Here is a 13,677-nt window from a genome sequence, read left to right as displayed (position 1 = left end):
TTTCACCTGCACAATTTTGGCACAAATCAGCATGCCAGCCATACCAAGACGGCCACAAGTTTCAAAACAATCAGCTGGATATACCTATGCCATCCCATCACTGTCCATTAGTGATGTAACGGCAATTCAATTCACTAAATTTCTCTGTTGCAGATAAGTCCTTCATTATCCATCTTCACAAAAATCTGTTTAAACCCAGGAAGGAAAAAAAAAAGTAAAATGCAGCCACTGCATAAGATTCATGCTGCAAAAATCCATGGAAACCAGCACACCTGCAAACAGCCATGAACACAGGTGAACACTTTCTGCTGAAAGGTCAAAGGGCAACCGTCTTACACGAGACCCTTTTCTGACCCCAGAGGTTACACGTCGCACCCCTACAACATTGTCACAGTTAATATTTTGTGCATTTGCAAATCTTAAATGGGACAGAGGGGCCTTTATTGATGTTGTGTTGTGTAACATTGAAGTCAGGAAACAGGTGGGAGCTCTGGAAGGTTTTTATTCTTGCTTTGACATGCAAAATGTAAAGAACTTAGCTTATCCAACCCAAAAAATAATATAAAGACAGTGACTCATTAAAAAGAGTACCACAGTAGTGCAGGTTACATGTCTTAACCCATTTATTTTCTAATAATCTTCTCTCATAACTGAAAGAGGTCTGTTGTCACAGTCAAATTACATTTTATTTGTATAGCTTGTTGTTTTTGCACACAGAGAGTCACAAAGATTCTCTGTGGGGAACTGGAGGGAGTACAGGGAGGTGCAGTCCGATCACATTCCCTCTAGACTGGGCTGTTTGTGGATCTCAGCCCCCTGGTAGCCCATCTGCCAGGCCCATATTCATGCTCAAGATCACCAAACCTGCTCGGACGGCTTTCTGAATATGGACCAGGGCTGTCATCCATCTTCATAAATTGATGCTGCAAAGGATTTTAAGGAACAACGGGTCTTAGAAGTGAGATCAAAGAATTATGACTTGCATTTGGCTGAGATGTACATTAACAGCATTCAGTGAAACTGAATTAGCCTATTTCTATTGGCCTTGTGCACCACTGTCAATACGTTTTGTCAGCACATAACTATAGATGTCTTATTATGACCAAATGTCAAGGACTTAAGCACAATTTATTTTGCAACAATTCAAGTCACATGATTTCTCTCCTCACCACTTTTCTCCATCGCAGTCCAGGAGTGGTGACCCGACTTCTTATTGCCACGGCAAACACCAAAGAGGGCGCGAAATCGAATCTCCACAACCGCTTTCTGCCCATGCTCGGTGGTGTGCCTCCTGTGTGCGTGGAAGGGACAGACAGTGTGGAAACTTGGGTTCAGCATCTGTACAGTAACGACCATGGCTATGGACTGCTCTAATATAGCCCGACTTACCACGCCTATCGTAGCTGACCTCCGCTACCCTTCTCGACTGTGGACCCCAGTGCCCTGGTAGCCCTGCTGGAAAAACTCATGAGCCCATATTCATTAGAGTCATCTGACCTGGGACCAGTTTTAGCCCATTTACCTTTCACCCCCATCAATGGCTGAGGTTATGGGATGAGTTTAGGATAATTTTTGGATAATTTTTTTTTATCTCCTAAAACCCCACACACGCACATGCGCACCGATAATACTCACCAATTGCATTGACAGCATTCGCAGAACATTTAAAAAAGGAAGGCTATTTCTATTGGGTCTATGTGTCTCATGCCAATACGTGCAGTCAGCACATAACCAAACATCAGAAGATTCTCAAAACCCTTTTCCCTTTTTTTTTTCGCAACAAAGGAAGGCCAGACCCATGACAACCTCACCACACCATCTTCTGGCGTTTCCCGCGCTCTCCGCCTCCCCGAAACCCTACAGGCTGCTGTTGCTGCCCGGAGTGGAGGCGGACTTCTTGCCCCGGCATCCCGAGAAGCGGGTCCGCAGCCACTTCAGGAAGCCCCTCTTTTTGGGGGGCCCCTCGGGGGCGGCCAGAGCGCTGCCGCTGTCCTCAGTGCTGCTCTCCTCGGACTCGAAGGCTGAACTGCTGCTCGAGGCCTCCGGGCTTTGCTGCTGTAGTGGGTACAAAAATTCTTGTAATTTGACAACAAATGTATATAACCCCCCACTAGCAGTATCCACGTCACCTTTGCATTATGGGACAACATTTAAGACGAGCTCTATTCATCTCTTTCACAGGACCACCAGGCATTTTCCAGACTTACCTCCGTCGTCACGGGGTTTTGGGCCGGCTGGCCTCCGCGGGCGGCAGAGCTGGGACCCTCCGGGGGGTCTACGTTGACCTGAGAGGCCGCAGGCTGCCTCTTGCGCCGGCGTGAGAAGAGGCGCGAGAAGAACGAGAGCAGCGACCGTCTCACGGAGCGCCTCCTCTTCTCCTTCTCCGCTACCCTTCTCGACTGTGGACCCCAGTGCCCTGGTAGCCCTGCTGGAAAAACTCATGAGCCCATATTCATTAGAGTCATCTGACCTGGGACCAGTTTTAGCCCATTTACCTTTCACCCCCATCAATGGCTGAGGTTATGGGATGAGTTTAGGATAATTTTTGGATAATTTTTTTTTATCTCCTAAAACCCCACACACGCACATGCGCACCGATAATACTCACCAATTGCATTGACAGCATTCGCAGAACATTTAAAAAAGGAAGGCTATTTCTATTGGGTCTATGTGTCTCATGCCAATACGTGCAGTCAGCACATAACCAAACATCAGAAGATTCTCAAAACCCTTTTCCCTTTTTTTTTTCGCAACAAAGGAAGGCCAGACCCATGACAACCTCACCACACCATCTTCTGGCGTTTCCCGCGCTCTCCGCCTCCCCGAAACCCTACAGGCTGCTGTTGCTGCCCGGAGTGGAGGCGGACTTCTTGCCCCGGCATCCCGAGAAGCGGGTCCGCAGCCACTTCAGGAAGCCCCTCTTTTTGGGGGGCCCCTCGGGGGCGGCCAGAGCGCTGCCGCTGTCCTCAGTGCTGCTCTCCTCGGACTCGAAGGCTGAACTGCTGCTCGAGGCCTCCGGGCTTTGCTGCTGTAGTGGGTACAAAAATTCTTGTAATTTGACAACAAATGTATATAACCCCCCACTAGCAGTATCCACGTCACCTTTGCATTATGGGACAACATTTAAGACGAGCTCTATTCATCTCTTTCACAGGACCACCAGGCATTTTCCAGACTTACCTCCGTCGTCACGGGGTTTTGGGCCGGCTGGCCTCCGCGGGCGGCAGAGCTGGGACCCTCCGGGGGGTCTACGTTGACCTGAGAGGCCGCAGGCTGCCTCTTGCGCCGGCGTGAGAAGAGGCGCGAGAAGAACGAGAGCAGCGACCGTCTCACGGAGCGCCTCCTCTTCTCCTTCGGGACCTCGAGGTCGCTCTCCTCAGAGGAGGAGTCGCAGTTCCACGCGCGGTCCTGGGGCGGACACACGCCCGCCTCCCTGTACGCCTGCAGCGAGGACTGCGCGCGGGGCTTTGCGCGCCCGCTGAGGTGTTTCAGGGTCATGAAAGGGTGCCTCGGGGCCGACCCTCTGCTCCGGCTCGAGGACCAGCATCCGGTCAAGCAGGTCCACCAGGCTCCTGCGGTCAGCCAGCTCTGCAAAATCCTGCTCTTCTGAGCCGTGTTCTAGTTCCTCCATGTTTTGCAGTAGGTCCAGGTTGGCTGGCGCATACCCCCTCAAGCTCTGGGTCCCCGAGAACAGCTGCCTCCCATTGTATGGCTTCAGCTGCCAGCCATATACCCCCTTGCTGGTTTCCACCCAATCAAAAAACGTCTTTGTTTTGATGCCCGAGCTCAGCATTGCGGCAGAGGGCATTCCCCGGGTGCCAAAGATGCTGTGGGCCAGCTCCAGCTCACACAGCGAGGGGAACACCATGCGGCCAATTGCCATTTCCCCCATCACGCAGCCCAGAGACCACATGTCGATCTTCGGGTTGCACGGACAGGCCAGGAGGACCTCGGGAGCTCGAACAAATCTGGAACGAGGCAACAATTGCACAGGTAAAAAACTAAGTGATTAATTAAGTGCAACGGCTAATATAGAACGATGTTAATTTGCATTGAGACTTTGTAGCGTAACCTGTAGCAATAATTTGGAATCTAGGACAGGGTATCCTATAGCTTCTTGCTAATTCTGTCATGAAGGTTTTGTTTCCTAGCCAGTGATACTGGGCCAGTGAAACTTAAAAAACGTATACTGGCCTACAATGTAGCCACCAGTCAACCATTCAATCTGATGTTGGGAAAAGTGTCTGCTAACCTGGGCTGAATGTATGGCGTCCACATTTTAACCAGCTCGTTTGCGGTCATGGCGGAGCCAAAGTCAGCCAGCTTCACTCGGAAAGGCTGGCGGCCATGGTTAACGAGCAGGATGTTCTCCTGCTTGATGTCAGTATGGACGATCCCCATGTCCTCCAGTTTGGCCAGCGCAATGAGCAGCTGCAGAACAATCGTCCGGACGTCCCGGATTTCAAACCTTTTCAGCGCGTTTGTCTTCTGATAATTATTCAGGTTCTGTTCCAGTGCCTCTTCCACTATGTAAAAGAAAAAATCGTCCGAAAAACCTTCATAGAAGCGTACAATGTGGTGGTTGTACGCGTTATGGGCCGTGAGAGCAGATAGAAGTCGTGCTTCTCGGATGGCCATCCGACTGTTCACGTGGAACAGTCTCTTCACTGCAACGATTTTCTTGTCGCTTTGCCGCTCGTAAGTCGCGACCGTGCCGAACATTCCATAGCCTAAATCGTCCGTGTAGTCGTACTGTTCGGATTCAGAAGATATCATGTTGAACGCTTGGTTCTTTCGCTGAATACGTAAGACCTTGTACAACCTTAGTATGGCGAAGAACTGACTTTACTTGTTTGGTGTGGAAATTTATATATGATATATCTAAACTTTGATGACGTAACAGAGGGTCAGAAATATACTACTTTGACGTCACAAGCTGGTGATCATAAATGTGCATGGTAGTAGCCTACACAGTGGAAGGTATGAATGGGCTACATCTTATCGGAATCATTTTGAAAAACGTCATTCATAAATGGATCTTGATGAAAACAAAAACTATGGACCACTTCATGCCCCCTAGGTTTATCAAACCCAGAATATAAATTACATTGAAATGGTTTCATCTGAATATCAAGTAAGTCAAATCAGTTTAGATGTTCTCAACTATGAATTGTGCCTGGGATTAAAGTGCCACGATAGACTAAATGTTGATAGGCTATATAGGCTACCGATTAGCTACCTACTGTCAGAAAATTACGTTGGCAAAGTGTACCATTTTAAAGTAATTATAGGCAACTGATGAAATTAAATGAACACAATCCCCGACGCTTCGATAATTGATTTTTTCATAGTGATCGGTAAGTGATCTTAATTAAACGAATCCAGTTTTGTTTAAAATACGATCGTTTGCATAAACACTGGAGATTCACACAGCTTTCTAGTGTTCAGCAAATAGCGACTGATTTTCGTAAATCTCTACCCCGGCCCTAAACTTGCTACTGCGGTCAATCTATCTGCTCTTTGAAAAAAACTATGTGTATTTCAGGTAAATTGGTTGTATCAATTGTCTTATTTGTTGTTTTACTTCATTTGTTATGAGTGTGAATCATTGGCGTTGCATCTCCGACTGCAAACCGAATTTCCCCATAGTGGGACAATAAAGATATATGGAATATGGAATCTGTTTAGCGTCTTTCCAGCTTTACTACTGGTCTGATCTGTAATGTGTTGGAAATATTCATATCAAGCAAAATGTGTACCCACAATGAGTCATCTTTAAGATCACGCGCGCGTTCATGTGTCTGATGTCTGTGGCGCGCAATGGGTGTATTCTGCTTTCGCTGTGTGAAATAACAGTCGGACTCCAAGCTCCTCCTCTCGTTACGTCAGATCACACAGCATTACAGCTGAACAGCTTGTGGGGTATGCTGTCAGGAAGGCTATCTTTAGGATCTGTTTTAAGCCTTCACCGAAGCCTGACCGAAGCGGACCCTGACACCCCGGAACAACTCAAATAAAAATGTCTGCCTTGGGTCCAACTGTCAGTGACAGACCAGTACTGCATCGACGTGATTTTGAAGAATTGGAGAACCGCCGGAGAAGATTTCACTCACATCATGCGGTGAAGCGCGATGTAGAGCCAGCTAGGCAGGTAGGCTTCTATACGCCAGAAATGCTAGCTGCCGGGCGATAATAGAGTCATTAACAATCAATGCAAACAAAGTCGATTTAATCCGTTTAAATAATTCTGTTTTGTCGCGGGGTAGATAGTAAGTTTGTGGGAATGGTAACGCATCTTACTTGTTTACTTCAGTCACTTAACACTATACCTAACTAGCAAGCAATGGGCTATTCTGTTTTTCATATTGCAATCTTCGGACCAATAGCAGATTTCCAAAGCACACATGCAGGTCATGTTTCCTGTGAACACATTCCAGGGATAATGCATTCTAATAGTAAGTAACACTTCAAGTGATAATGTATCTAGCCTGTACTTTCTGTTTTTCCACGCGCTAAAACGGCTGATTTATGTAAAACAAGTAAGAGCATTTAGCGCTGTACAGAGATCATTGAGTGTTTGGCAACGGGACGACGGTTTGCGTAATAAAACGATAAACCAAAGCGCGATAGCGCGTTAGCGAGTTATATGGGCAGAACACTGCGGAACGTTTCGAAGTGGTGTTGATGGCAGGTGAAATTAATGCAAGAGCTGAGAGCTATGTTGCCAGGCCCGTGTTAAAATTCCCTCAACTCTGTCCAATTCCCCTTGATTTGAGTGTTTTCACAAATTTTCTTACATGTCCTACATAGCCTACCCAAGACGTGACAATAAATTATCATAATGAATGTAGGGCAACGTATTTGCTGCATTTAAATGTTATCTCTCGCTCGATACTGGTTTAATCTATCTGCAAATAACAATACCCAAACAATATGTTACACAGAAATTATAATTTTTAGAATGCCAGGGCATTACTGACAGCATTTAAACATTTTTGGGGCACAACCAATGTTTTATGACGCCATGAAGTCAAAACAAGCCTATAATAATTTTGATTTGTTCTTGAACACTCACCTCTGGTTATCTCCTGGACACAAAAAAGCAGGGGATAGCATGTCACCAAGCGTCAAAGAGAGACAGCCAGATCAGTGGGTATTCTGTCCATAAGAACTACACAATTAGGCAGGAGTAGGGAACTATTCATTTCTGAATTTGAATCAATTGGATTTTCCAACCCTGGTCACAAACAAACTGTTACACTCACAGATTAAATAGGCCTATATCTGCTGCAGATATTACTAGTAGGCCTAATGCCTATAGGTAGCGAAGAAAATAGCCAAATCCATTTTTTTAAATGTCACATGACACGCACTGTTATATACAGCACTTCCTCGCTCTTATTTTTGAAGCAGGTTTGACATTTATTCTGGAATTTACCATGCTGGTTTGAATAACTTGGAAGGAATTTGTGCAGTCACTTTCTCACTCAGGTGATAAATAGACAGGTGAGTTAGCTTCTGAGACTTGCTAGACCTCAGAACTATGTTCAGCAAGTCCATTTACAAACTATTTCTGTCCTGTAAATTTTCCACCATCTTTGACAGCGAGCAACACACACACACACACACACACTCACACTCTGTATATCCGACGCTGTTCATCCTCTTGAGGAGACTGGAGACTGAACAAGGAAATGGAAAGCACCTGTGTTTCACTTTGATGCCTTGGTGTTTGAGTTATGAGAATCACACTCTAGGGAATTCACTCATTGTTGGCATCATAAACGTCGCCACGCCAAAGTCTTGTGCTCAATAAAGAAACCCAACAAACTGTGTTGCATTTCCCCATCATCAAGATAAACCCCCGTATATTGGGGGATTTTCCCAAAACTTGGAAATGTTGGGCGAATGCTGAATTGAAGATGAAGTCCGTTACCATGTTGAGAACACACTGGATCATAGATTTTGCTTTCCATCAGCAGGCCAATTTATATGTTTATACCACTTGTCACTTCTAATGGTATGCTACATGGTAAGATAGGCTACTCAATATTTTATTTTTAGTTTTTTGTAAATCACAGTGCTTTCCCTATCTTCCAATTCTGTAAATATTTAGTTATACTTACTCGAAGGAAACTTAAGTTTAATCCATCCTAAACGTTGAGCCATTTCTGTAAAACATTTCTTTCGTCATAACGTGCTGTAAGCGACGCTTGAAACTCTATGTCTTCTGTCAGCAGGCTAATAAGCAAGCAGTGGCGTGGTACCAAAGCACAGCCTGGTTTTTGTTTTAGGCCAATTTAGCCTCTTCCCAAAATATTTCCTTAGATGTATGTCTCATTTCAATTATAAGTGCGTCGCTCCATTCAATGTCATTGTTTGTACGCACAAAGCAGTGCCCCCGTTTTTGCGACTGCCGGGCTAACCATTTCCTGTTCTCACAGGATGCGCTCAGGGAGGGCCCGTCTGGATCGGGCCCGCAGCCGCCCCCGGTGGACGACTGCGAGAAGCTGGGGACTCTGTTCGGCGAGCTGAACAAGTGCCTCCGGGGCGTCGGCTTCACGCAGGTGTACTTCGGGGAGAAGATCGTGGAGCCGGTCGTCGTGGTGTTCTTCTGGGTGATGCTGTGGTTCCTGGGAATCCAGGCACTGGGACTGGTCGGCGCGCTCTGCATCGTCATCATCTACATTCAGAAGTAATGTTCGGAGGCGAACGGCCGACACTTCGGGGGAAAGGCGTTCTCTCGGGACGGAGGACCGGGGGGGGGGGGGGGAAAGGGGGGGCGCTCTGTCTGTGGAATGCCGGCTTCCGTTGTGCGTTTCGGGGCTCCGGTGTCGCAGTCTTCAGGGAAGTGCATATCAGGCAGGCGTGACGTGGTGATGACGGAGCGACGGATGGGCGGAGCTGCCACCGATTTGAACCTGAACCATTGTTTTTCGGTGGATGGCAATGTCTTTTAATCGGTTCGTTCAAAAAAAGCAAATAATTGACAGCCGACTGCTGTACATATTTGGTCGACCCATGGAACTTCAGTCTCACGTCAACAGTGTGAAGTGCCAAGCTGAATGTTATTTATAATAAAATATATATGAGCGTTGGGTTTTGGTAGCTGGAGAGTAATTTATTTAAATGATTCAAATGGAAAAAATCATATATATATATATATCACATTTGGAAGATGGAATTCATATTTGTAAGTAGCATGGATTGTTCTATCATTAAATTGCACTTTGCAGTAGCAGGGCTGCTTTTACACTAAGTATCAAACCCCTTCGGCACGACCCTGCTTGTATGAAGATGTTTAAATTTTAAGTTTTGGGAGACTTAGTTATCATGCTGAAACTGCCGTGGCAATGGAAAATCCTGGCAGGTCCTCTCTCTTGGTTGAAGGTAACAAGGTTTTATCGTGGGGGGTGTTGTGCGAGAGTCTGCCTACTAGTACCAACCCTCTGGCCAGGGAGCAGTCTAACACAGGGGGCGGGGAAAGAGGTGGTGGAGCCTTAGTTCCAGACGTATGGTTGTAGGTGTTTGTGTCTCCGAGGCCTAGCCCCCCCTAAAATAGTTCTGGGGGGGGGGGGGGGGGGGGGGTATGGTCCCAAAAAAAAGTGGGGGAAAATTTTGTTTGTGGCCAAAAAAGTATAAAACTGTCATGACTTTAAACGTAAGTCCATGTCATTAGAATATTTAATGGGGCTATTACTGAATTAGGCACCCCTCCCCAAAAAAAGGGGGTAAAAGCTAAGGGAGCTAGAAGAGGGCTTGTCCTTGCGCATAGTTGCGCAGAATGGAGACACGAGCATGTTTAGGCTATCCGTTTTATATCATATTATTAATCTATGCTTTGTACACGCAATTCATATCTCTAGATCCACATCATCGGTTTCACATGGTAGGCCCTTTCTTGTTGTGTAATGGAGGGGGGAAAAAACTGTGGTTAGCTAGATTAGTGAGAGCGGATAGGATATGAAAGCTCTAATGACACAGAACGAAATCAAAACCACAATGAGGGGTAATGGCAGCCTTCTCTGATAAATGTTTGTCCTTCAGCAGACAATAGCTGAAGATGTACATGAAGGTTTCTATAATCAGCAGAGCATGCCTTGTTATAAACCTTCTGCATGCCGTGAAGCGGAAATGTTTTCAGAGCGAACTGGTTTTCGTATGGGAATGAGAAACTATTTCAGATATTTACCAGAAATAGAGACGCTCAGCCTGACCGTTTCTCACTCGCAATGGAGGTGACGGTGCACACTGCTATTTGTAGCTTTTGTGGTTGGGGCAGGAGCGTAAACACATCCTTTGTTATACATCTGCTGGCTTAGCGCTTTTCTTTAGAAGTCAACATTTGAATCGCACCTTGTTAAACCCGTCACAGTGACCCGAAAACGAGGCTAGCTTTTAGGCGCTCCACACCTCATCCCTGGTATGCGAAAGGAGGGCGTGTCAAGAGTTTAGGCTGCTGTATCTGCCCAAGTTTAATCTGGCGTTAATGTTTAACTGCTCTTCGAGCGCCCGCTCTTCGGTCGGACCCGAGGCAGACTTCTGACTTTCGTTCTAATCCCCCCCCCCCCGTATATATACGCACCGAGACCGAGACACTCCCCCTTCGCAGAGCGATGTCATATCTTATCGTGTTTTATGGTGTTCGGGTTTTTAGCGTGTCTGTTTCCAGACCCGGAATGTGAGCGAGCAAAGGAACGCCTCGGGGCGGTGTTCACCGCTGTACCCCCCCCCGGGGTGTCAGGGGACACCCGGCCGTTTGTTATTCAGCACGCGATTGATAAGTTACAGCGGTTTATTCCAGCTAACTCACCTCGCCCTGGCTACGTGGGTCTGTTCTTGTTGCTGACTTTGAGGCACGAAGAAATGCCAGCTAGGGCCCGGGGCTCTCAAACAGGATGGGATGAACACCTCTGAGCTAGCACACAGGAAGGCAGTCAAAATAGCCAGTGTTCTCCCCGTACAGAAATAAATCCACTTTCCCAGTACAGGCCATGGCTGCTATATCGTGGCTGTTATATGCCATGTTGCTGCGGAAGAACGCGCTGTGGATATGTACGTATAAAGTGAACAGGCTGTGTGGGGCTTGGAGGTGGAAGTGTAGTAAGCAGTGGACAATCCACAGTTGAGGCCAAAGTGTCTTCGTGGTGGGGCAGCCGTACCCGATCCACGTCACACAGCAACGGGACGGTTTGTGTTGGCCGGGGGGGGGGGGGCAACTGTGAGCCAGTAATCGGCAGCAAGATCAGAGGTTGTATTCACTTTCAGCTCCTGCATCTCTTCCACCCTCTAACTCCTATATCCCCCAGCTGTGCCCATAAAAATGGGACCAGACAGACTTGTCATATGGCCCCATCGGTGGCAAGTTGTAGCTAAGCTGCTTCGCTCTCTCACATGACCACTTAGGAACCGATGGGCCAGTTTTTATAAGCCAGGGGTGGGAAATTCTGGTAGGTCAGCAAGTCATAAGTTGGCAGGTTGCAGCAGTTTTGAGATTTAAAAAATGGCAGTTAGGAAGTTTAAGGTTTAGAATACAGAGCTTCCCCCCTGGTCTATACAGGTTATCTGAGGTTATTTTGTGGCTCAGCCTTTCATGTATGTAAGTATGTAAATGTGGTGGCATAGGAAGTGTGCAAAACTCCAGACGGTTAAGAGCCAAAATGGCTGACTTCCCCTATTCTCTGAGGTCCATAAGAGCTTTGCCTGAAACAAGGAACAGAGTACGCAGTCTGCTTCCAAAGTGTGTGAAAATGCATGGCTCAAGGTAAAAACCTCATATGGAAACTTTAATAAAAAAACTTTAATAGTTCACTTTGGTTTCACCCTAAACCTGGATTCAGTCACTTGTTCTCAACATTGGCTTCAAACATTGGGATTGCATTTTTTTTACTTCATGTCACTCAAACCGTGCGATTTAAAAAAAAAAAAAATAGAAAAAACATTACATTTAAATTTAAGCATAAGTCAATGTTAAGTTACGTTTTGACTAAATACAGCCCAAACTAAACTGATTTTGAGGGCATATTTCATTGTGCAAGAAAGCCTTGTTGGCCAAAGCATTCCATGGACTGTTCTAATCTCCTTCGGGTTCACGTCACCATATCAGAGAATCTTTCAAATGTAAACTGTCCTGTCTCCATGCTGCATTTTTTGTCATCTGGTTTTGTTTGAAGAAGAAATAATTTGATTGGAAATGGATCCTGTTTTAACATTTTATATTGCAAATGACTTTGAAAAAAAATACTGTATCCATATCTGCACAAATTAAAGAATAGTTAAATAAAGGTTATGTTTTTAAGAAATATTCTGAATTCCATTCTTTTGTCTTTCATGGGTAGATTTCAGATTCCTCTGAACTGGGAAAAATAAATCATTGTACACTACATGGCCAAAAGTATGTGGACATGTGACATCCAACATCTCATCCAAAATTATGGGCACTGATATGGAGTTAGTCCACCCTTTGCTGCTATAACAACTTCCACTCTTCTGGAAAGGCTTTATACTAGATGTTGGATGGGGTTGAGGTTAGGGCTCTGTGCATGTCAGTGAAGTGCTTCCACACCATTCTCGACAAAACCATTCCCATTCGCTGTGTGCCCGGGGGCATTGTCATGCTAAAACAGGAAAGGGCCTCCCCCAAACTGTTTGGGAAGCACAGAACCATCTAGAATGTGATTGTATGCTGTAGCATTAAGATTTGCTTTTAACTGGATCAAAGGGGCCTAGCCCAAGTCATGAAAAACAGCCCAAGACCAAGGGGTGTCCAGACACTTTTGGTCATATAGTGTATGTAACATACCTGCACATTGGATAGTCGCATAATAAAAGGACAGTTAATTTTTTCCTCCCCATTCAATTTTATTTGTGTCAGACTTCAACAACGAAAACCTCACAGAATGCTGAACTAAGCAAAAAAAAAAAAAAAAAAAAAAAAAAAACACTTTTCATCTTGAAGATGAGCCAAAGCAAAGTTTTCCTGAAGAAAACATCCAAGTACAGTACGTGTCTTTTCTCTGTGCGGTTGAGAAACTGGTTTTTTTTTTTTCAGAAAAGAAGGTTGTGATCCTTAAACGCGCCCTTTCGCGGTGGGAGCGCGCCTCTCTCGAAAAGCGCCCCGAAAAAAAGCAGGCTCACACCTGGGCGCCTCCGTCGTTCGGCCTTCCTCCTGCTCCGCCCCACCTCATGCAAATCACCCCCCGTTGTCACGGCTACTCACACAGGCCCAGCTGGATCGTGTCCCGCATTTGAATATACTATTCAAACAAAAAAAAACAAAGTTTAAAAAAAAGGTCTTGCATAAAATATCCAAGAATTGTTGAAAGATATGAAGCAAAGGGGCGGAGAGTTCACGTTACTACAGAGCTACACACGTCACACAGCCAGCACTTCTTTGGTCAACTGGTGCACAGTTTGGATGCATAGGTTGTGTCCCAGGGGAATTTGTCCTATGTTTAATAGCAGCCTCAAAAACAGCAGCGATCCTCTCTCACGAACTCACTCAGTAACTGATCTGGCTTCCTCTTCTAAAGCCTTAGACACTAGGGCATGGATACTCAAACCTGGCCCTCGAGGTCAGTAGTGCTGCTGGTTTTCCTTTTCTATCGGATAGTCAATTGATGGATTAATTAATTGATTGGCCAATAAATCTAACTCACTTGGTGTCCCAGGTGTAAA

At 45.9% G+C, this 13,677-nt stretch overlaps 2 protein-coding genes and 1 long non-coding RNA gene across 3 annotated transcripts; 1 reads left to right on the top strand and 2 right to left on the bottom strand.

Annotated features, from left to right (window-relative positions):
* Positions 1 to 1,185: 1,185 nt before the first annotated feature.
* On the bottom strand, positions 1,186 to 2,371 carry LOC118227337. Its single transcript, XR_004765252.1, has 3 exons — positions 2,208 to 2,371; positions 1,390 to 2,055; positions 1,186 to 1,291 (listed from the first exon to the last, which is right to left on the bottom strand). It is a non-coding gene; the product is annotated as an uncharacterized LOC118227337 (long non-coding RNA).
* Positions 2,372 to 2,830: 459 nt separating this feature from the next.
* LOC118227484 (homeodomain-interacting protein kinase 4-like) lies at positions 2,831 to 5,781 on the bottom strand. Its single transcript, XM_035417989.1, has 4 exons — positions 4,253 to 5,781; positions 3,509 to 3,968; positions 3,181 to 3,465; positions 2,831 to 3,028 (listed from the first exon to the last, which is right to left on the bottom strand). Exons 1-4 carry the CDS (start codon positions 4,774 to 4,776, stop codon positions 2,831 to 2,833), a joined length of 1,467 nt encoding a protein of 488 aa, XP_035273880.1. The 5' UTR covers positions 4,777 to 5,781.
* A 101-nt stretch (positions 5,782 to 5,882) lies between these two features.
* On the top strand, positions 5,883 to 12,304 carry fam241a (family with sequence similarity 241 member A). The gene is made up of 2 exons (XM_035417679.1): positions 5,883 to 6,151; positions 8,445 to 12,304. Exons 1-2 carry the CDS (start codon positions 6,020 to 6,022, stop codon positions 8,697 to 8,699), a joined length of 387 nt encoding a protein of 128 aa, XP_035273570.1. The 5' UTR covers positions 5,883 to 6,019; the 3' UTR covers positions 8,700 to 12,304.
* Positions 12,305 to 13,677: the final 1,373 nt, after the last annotated feature.

The sequence above is a fragment of the Anguilla anguilla genome, chromosome 5, assembly GCF_013347855.1.
Source record: "Anguilla anguilla isolate fAngAng1 chromosome 5, fAngAng1.pri, whole genome shotgun sequence".
Taxonomy (NCBI): domain Eukaryota; kingdom Metazoa; phylum Chordata; class Actinopteri; order Anguilliformes; family Anguillidae; genus Anguilla; species Anguilla anguilla.
Note: the sequence above shows the minus strand (reverse complement) of the source record. Positions and strands in the feature narration are given on the sequence as shown.